This window comes from Lolium rigidum, chromosome 3 (assembly GCF_022539505.1).
Source record: "Lolium rigidum isolate FL_2022 chromosome 3, APGP_CSIRO_Lrig_0.1, whole genome shotgun sequence".
In the NCBI taxonomy this organism is placed as follows: domain Eukaryota; kingdom Viridiplantae; phylum Streptophyta; class Magnoliopsida; order Poales; family Poaceae; genus Lolium; species Lolium rigidum.
In genome coordinates, this window is record NC_061510.1 from 106,887,816 (window position 1) to 106,895,263 (window position 7,448).

Sequence of the window (7,448 nt, forward strand, 5' to 3'; positions counted from 1 at the left end):
CGCGACGACGATCGTTCCCGCGCGCGCCCAATACATTGGCAAGTTTCGCCGGTGTTTCGCGCGCGCGGAAACGCCCTGCGCGCCAACGCCGTTTCCCGCCCCGCCGTGGCTATATATGGTGGACACCGCCGGGTGCGACGGGCACACCTCAAGCTAACCCTACCATCCATCCATGGCGGACCACATGAGTTGGGAGCACGTTGTTCACATGTGCCGCCAGCTCCACCCAGAGGAGGAGGAGGACGAGGTAGCCGCCGCCGGCGTTGAGGCCCAGCAGCTGGACCTGGAGGTCGCGGAGGCGGAGGCGGAGGTCGCGGAGGTGGAGGCGGCAGAGCACGCGGAAGGGCGCCTCGCGGCGACCAGGGCGGAGATCGCCAACGCCATGGCCGAGCTCGCGGAGGCGCGGGCGGCCATCGCGGCCCCTCCGGCCGACGCCGTCATCCACGACATCGCGGACGACGACCCCCCGTGCCCGGGCGCTCGAGTGCGCCGGTGACCGGCGGGTTCTGCTCGCGTCCTTCGAGTCCCTGGCAGGGGACGCCCAGCGCCGCCAGGCTTGGGTGGCGGAGGAGGAAGCCGCCAGCTATGCGACGGCCATGGCTAGGGGGTTCACGTGCTCCGACCTGGACTCGCTCCAGCGTAGGGGCCCTTCTCCCGCGCGGGTCGAGCAGGAGAACCGGGAGCTGGAGGTCGCCATCGCCGCCAGGGACGAAGTTGTGGCGGCGGCGGCTAGGGAAAGGACCCGCTTCGTCGCCGACGTGGTGGCGATCCAGGCGGCGGTCCGAGCGGAGGAGGACGCGCGGCGGCGGTCCGAGCGGCGGCGGAGGAGGAGGCCCGGCGGCGGCGGCGGTCCGGGCGGCGGCAGAGGAGGAGGAGGCCCGGGCGACGGCGGAGGCGGCGGCTACCAAGGTGGCCATCGCGACGGTGACGGCCCCGTGGGACAGCTCCTCGGCCGAGGCCCTCGAACGCCGCAGGCGGCAGGACGAGATGTCCGTTCGCCGGCGTCCGCGGCGCGCGGAGTGCAAGAGCGCTCCCGCTCGACGACGGCGCCGGCCCATCCGGCGGCCAGTAGTAGGGCGCGCGACTGCGAGTAACCGAGGCCGGTGCAGGCCGCGCGACGGCGAGTAGGAACGGCCGTTGTAGTTTTAGGTTAACTCGACTAACCATCTCTGTAAAGATGGTCCTTTTTGGCCAATCAATAGTAATGAACAAATATTTTTCTTATCTACTCACTGCCGACCGGGCCCGGATGTACCCAACGCGGACATTTTCCGCGACCGTCGAGCGGGCCAGGTTTGCGTCTCCGCGGACGGCCCGGTCACTTTGCGTCGCCCCGCTGGAACAGGCCCCAGACGCATTTCCGGTCACGGCGACCGTTTTCCTTGACCTTCTTTTGATAAAATTTGTGGTTAATTTTGTAATGGAAAGTTATAAAAACATGTAAATCGCAGCACAATTTAACAACCCAGAACGGCTGAAATTATAGCGATTCGAGCAAGTGACAATATTTTTTAAAAAATAACTCAACATATATAAGGGATCTGTCTGGATAAGAGATAAGAGATCTGCAGCAGTCACCGTCGTGGCTTGTGAGCAAACGTGGACTCTACCGTCATCTGAACATTCTACCACTTTGCTTCTGCGCTCTTCTCACCGTCTCGACCTTTGAATATCGATGTTGGCCCTGGCGACCTTGGGAAATTCGGTTGGCCTGTTGCTGCTTCCACACGCAGATCATGCTACAGGCTACAGCCTTCAGCAGCTCTATCGGCGTCGATAACTCATAACACCACCCGTCACATTCTGAAAACGAAGGGCACAAGCAAATCGGGCGAAAGGGGAGCAGGGCGAAAATGCTCATTTCTAGACCGACACGTCAAAAGCTCGTGCACTTGTTGGTTGTCTTGAAGGTGGAGTGTTTGACGTGGATACCATTGGAGACCAAACCATGATCAAAATTCAGAAAATATGTTAGGTAAAGACTACTAATTCCTAGATTGTGTGAGCTCTAATGTGGAGAGTATATTCGACAGAGATACCATTACGAGATATGCACTCGGTACATGCTCCGTCGACGACAGAATGCACCAGCAAATTTTTGGATTATAAATGAAACTAGAGGGTGGTCATACATCACGAGAGGAAACAGCCGCAGCGTGGTCGTAGGCCGTACGAAAGAGACAGAAACCAAAATTTACGCCTGAGGATATATTGTTTGGCTATTTAGGCCGTGAAACAGTCTGACACGGTACGGATTCAGTGGGTGCAACAAGTGCAGCCAGATGCCTGGTGCTGCATAACTTGCCCCCTGGTTTCTTTTGTTTAACTTCAACAATGTTGAGCTACATACATATGCTTGATGCTTACGAAGATTCCAAAACATGCCTGTGTCAGCAGCAACAACGATCCAGAAACAAAGCAAAGCACGCCTTTTCTCCAGTCATGAGTTGAGTTGTTCCACAAGGGAAACCAAAACAACACACGAGCTGAGGTGAAGCTTATCCAGTTCAGACAGCAACAAGAAAAAATACTATACACAAGTAAAGCGCTTACTATTAGATTTATAAGGGAGCCCAGTTGCGAAATATGCACTCAACGGTCTGAAAGCTTATCAAATGCTCCAGGTCCTGGAGCCCCCATTCTTCTCCACCAAGTTAGGCAGGGACCAACGCTGCACCTTATAAAGCGTCTCTTGAGAGTAGCAAAGGCCGCTTTAGCTTGTTCTTCGCCGGCTTATCGAAACGGCGACATGCAGATATCAGGGGACACACATACATACCTCCGATCAACAGCGACACAAAAGATAAAAGAAAACGATGACGTCAAGTTGCCACATCGCAACAAATCATCCGATTGGTCAACCGTTATCGAATTAACAAATGGTAATGGCTAACAGTATACTTATTAATCGCAAGTGGCGATGCGTAAGATCCTCAGGTCCCATTAGAGGAACAAACAGCGCATTTTCTTCAGTCATATCCATATGCAGTGCATCTCTGGTGTAGCAACAGAGCTAGACGGCATCGCAAAATAAAAATGCAACTTGACCGGAAACGAAAAACCTTTGCTGGCTGTCTATGTCATTTACGACCAATCAGTCATGAATCTGGATCCCCTCGCAGGGAAAATCATACCAACTTGCAAGATAAGATGACAGTGATGTGGGTGAATAGATGAGGCACAGGATGAGCAGAGCTGGCAGGTTCTAGCCCCGCCACAGGGGTGAACTGAAATAGCAAAACAACTGTCATTTTCAGGCCAACAACGGAAACCAATGTGCTAGTAATTATTTTGGATAGCTCAAGCCCAAGGTGTTGCGTGAAACATGGGGCACTGGAAATTTACATTCAACAAGGCAAACCAATGCAAAAATAACTCCCGCGATACAGCACTATCTCCAGGGTGAATTTTCACTTGATTTTGAACTAACAATATAATACTGGATGGTGTTAGACAATAACTGAAGCATATGAATATTGAAGATAAAACCACAACAGTGCCCATAACCGATAAAAACTGATCTATATTGATAACAGATAGTTTTACATTGACATCTTTTCAATCAATTGCACTCTCGCCTCCCAACAATTCCTGGAAGGCGTTCCAATGCTAAACAGACCACTAGTTTCCACAAAACATCGACAGATCCTAGAAGCACTTACATGCAATCCTTTCACAAAACATCGACAAATTCTAATACCAATTACATGCACTCCTTTCCTACTTCCCATCAAATAGACGAGACAGATATTTCCAAGAATGCCCACAAACCAAACTCCTCAACAACCTATGAAAATTGACTATTGATGCCTGTACAGTTCTCCATGAGTCATTTCTGTAGAACAAGCAGGCTGCTCACTAGACTACGAGAAGAAGTAATGCACATATCTGAAGCACATTGAGCAGGCGGCAAACCTTTCATACGAAGCAAACTCCGACAAAAGCTAAAGATAATACATAAGGTACTCCCCAGAATCATAGACCAAAGCAATCCAGATATGTTTCCTTATGTCCTGTAGCATGCTCAACCTACTACCAGAATGCTTCAACCAATTAGGAGTATTTAGCAAAACTGAGCTGCACTTGCTGTATGGTAGGCACACCTTATCTTCCCGCAAACTAGAGGGTTAGCAGAGAGTAAAGATCAGTCAATAGCAGCAGACAATAATGGACATGTTCTAACTACTACATTGACATGTATCACACACCTTGAACATGTTTTCATTGGCACCAGGAAGAGGGAGGCCTCAGAGACACATGGACTTCATGTTCTTCAGGACCAACACGGTGTTTAGGGACAATAATCTCTAGGCCTGTTCCTGTTCCATCACAGTATGCTTCCAAAGTAGCATCTTCTGGGATCCGGGTAGGCAATGGAATTTCCCGGACAAACTCCCCAGGTGGACAATGCTCAGGTGAAGGATCTGCCAGCTTGAAGGTCCGGTCATGTCGCTTCAAGAATGGCATCCGGCCAACACTGGTACATGATACCTTAACGATGCCACCTGTAAGAGTATTCTTCCAGGTAACCTTCACCTTTTCCATATCAGCAAATGGCAGGCTAATGATGATCAGGTATCCCTTGATATCTTCATATATTGTTTTTGCGGCAGTTACTGGGCCAGAAGCATGGCGCATCACGCCACTGAAGTCATTCATCCACGATGGCTCGAAAGTGTGGCTTACATCCATGTCCTGAACCTTGTCTGAATTTGAGTTGCTGCAATCCTCCTCCATGGCAGAGGGGGAGGAGTCCTTCCTGCGCTTGTGGCACATAGCGGAGATGTCCAGACCATCCCCTAACCCATGCTTGGATGCATGTGTTGACGACAGGTTAAGGCCAGAACCGTTGAGCAACTTCTTGTGATGGGCAAGCGAGGTGCTCTTTGCCGGAGCAGCAGTTGAAGGCCTGTCGAGCTCAAACTCCGCGGTCGGCAGATTCCTCCACGTCTCGAAATCACCCGCCTCGGTGGGGATGGAGAAGTTGGCATCCCTCCCAGTGAGCTCGAACCACCTCTTCAGATCGGCCTCGGGAACACCGACCAGGTTGGGCGTCTGCGCGATCTCAACCCCGTGAAGGCACTGCGGGTTCGACAGGCCACGGTAATGCTTGCGCTGCATCCTGTGCGATCGCACGAACCCTTTCTCGGCGCTGAAAGGGAACTGCGGCTCCCCGAGGCGCGAGTGGCCGTTCATGAAGCTCCTGAGCTGCATCTTGCCCAGTGCGTTCTCGGGGCGCTCCTTGAACACCCACATGTACATGTTCTCCATGTCGTGCTGCACCAGGAAGGCATCCATGGTGGCATTAGTATTGTTACCGTTGCCGGTAGAGGTGGTGGCAGCGGCCTTGGACTTGTTGGCACCCTTATCGGCCGACATGACGGGCTTGAAGTAGTGGGTGAAGAAGAACCATGCGCCCCAGATGCTGTCGTTGCGCTTGACGCACTTGCGCGCGGCGCTGGAGCCGGAGCTCTTGGTGTGGGACACGTGGACGGTGGTGGTGGTGGAGGCCGGGACGGAGGGCGCCGGGGCGGCAGGGGCAGGGGCAGGCGAGTCGGAGTCGTAGAGCTGCGGGCAGCCGAGGCCGACGTCTAGCATGTCGACGTTGGATTCGTAGAGAGGCGGCGGGGGAGGGGAGGGGTCGGCGTCGAGCGGGAGGTTGATGTCAGGGGGGGCGGCGGCAGCCGCGGCGTGGAGGCAGCGCTGGAAGGGGCCTGGCGGCGGGAGGAAGAGGTCGAAGTCGTCGTGGGCGGCGGTGTCCATGGAGAGGAAGGTGGAGGGGCCCTGGTGCGGGTGGGTGTCCATGGAGAGCGCGGTGAGCAGCGACTCCCCCATGGCGTGGTCCGTGTACGCGGTGGTGCCCAACCCTTCGGCGCTTGCGCCTCCACCGCCTCCTCACCGCGCGCTCCACTCCCCCGAATCTCTCCACGAGCATCAGTAGAGGACGAGGATTCACACCTCACCCGCGTCCATCCCACGGCCCGGGGAAGTAGGGTTTCGTTGTTCCTGCAAATCACACGCGTCAATCTCGCATCCAAAAACCCGAATCTGACGAGAAATCACAACAATTTTTCACAGGGACACCAGAGATCCGGCTCCAGGGAAGGCACCACGTACCTCCAGGAAATCCAAGGATTCCGCGACTCTCAAATCAGAAACAACAACGCCGGGAACCGAAGAAGGCCTGAAACTCTTCCTCCTCGGAGATTGGAGCAGCGGAGTTGCAATCAATCAATCAATCGAAATCAAATGGAATTGGAGATGAGCAGCGGGCGGGTGGGGGAGGTGGGAAGGGGGGAGACGGTAACGGAGGAGGTGGGGAGTTAAAGGCGAGGGTGGGGGCGCAGGGCAGACCGGGGCGGGGGGCGGAGGCGGCCTCCCCCAGAAGCAGCCGGGACGAGGGGAGGGGCCGTTACTTGACGGTGACGGCTGCTGGGTGCCAAGGATTGGATCGGGAAGACCCAGACAGATAGATAGACGGGGAGAGGCAGGCAGTGGCACGCTGCGTAATTTGTCGACGGAAAGCGGTGGTGTGGATCGGTGCCTCCTCCTCTCCTTTCTCTCTGGAGATGCAGCAGACGACCTCCATTCCTTTCCTTTGTTTTTTCACGCTTCCGGGCCTTTAGGATAAAAACAAAAGGAGACCACGCATCCATTTTCCCCCCTTCCTCCTCTCGACCAACTACAGTAGTTGAGAGTCGCCTCTCGTCGGTCGGGCCGCTCCGAGGCCTTCTGCGCCGGATTAGCCAGCCGGAGATGGTCAAGGATGAGCGCCAGATTAGATAGGCTTAGTATTAGGTGTAGATCTAGCTACTTTACCCATGTGGAGTCTGGCTTTATGCCCATGGGGATATGGTCACGGTGAAGATGGAAGGCTGGTGGCCGGTGGCCGGCTGGCTGCTCGTCGCGGCGCTCCAATGGCTGGAGCCGGAGGCGGAGGGCGGCGAAGCTTCCACGATCCCTTCAATAATCCTCTCTGCTTTCTCTCCCGATCTGGATAGATCCATCCTGGATTTTGCTCTTCCTGGCCACCATGGTGGTGGAAAGGGCGGAGCAATCCTTGATGGTTCGGTCCTTTGCAGATTGGCGGAGTGGCGGTGGCGATGGTTCTTCTTCTTATGGAGATTCACAGCTAGAGGTCTTCTGGCCTCTGCTATCCATGGCCGGCATGGCGGCCTCGAATCAACAACCTTCGATCTGGAGGCCCTGCAACTTCCTTCCTGCTGGAGCTCGGCGCTTTGCTGCTGCCAAGTGGTGCGTCCCCGGCAGCTCCAAGGCGTCCAGCAGCGACGGATCCTTGCCGGACTTGGGCGTTCGGGCATGCCCTGTTTCTCGGCGGCAACGCTTGGAGGACGTCGGCGACTCGTGGTGGTGACGTCCAGAGACTCGATTGCGTTTTCATCTTTAGTCCTAGGGTGTTTTCTGTAAGATGGCTGGTCTTACCTTCA

At 54.8% G+C, this 7,448-nt stretch overlaps 1 protein-coding gene across 1 annotated transcript; it reads right to left on the reverse strand.

Annotated features, from left to right (window-relative positions):
• Positions 1-3,503: 3,503 nt before the first annotated feature.
• On the reverse strand, positions 3,504-6,302 carry LOC124702119. The gene is made up of 3 exons (XM_047234219.1): positions 6,118-6,302; positions 4,209-6,006; positions 3,504-4,119 (listed from the first exon to the last, which is right to left on the reverse strand). The coding sequence occupies exon 2, from the start codon at positions 5,833-5,835 to the stop codon at positions 4,222-4,224; it is 1,614 nt and encodes a 537-aa protein (XP_047090175.1). The 5' UTR covers positions 5,836-6,006; positions 6,118-6,302; the 3' UTR covers positions 3,504-4,119; positions 4,209-4,221.
• Between the last annotated feature and the right edge of the window lie 1,146 nt (positions 6,303-7,448).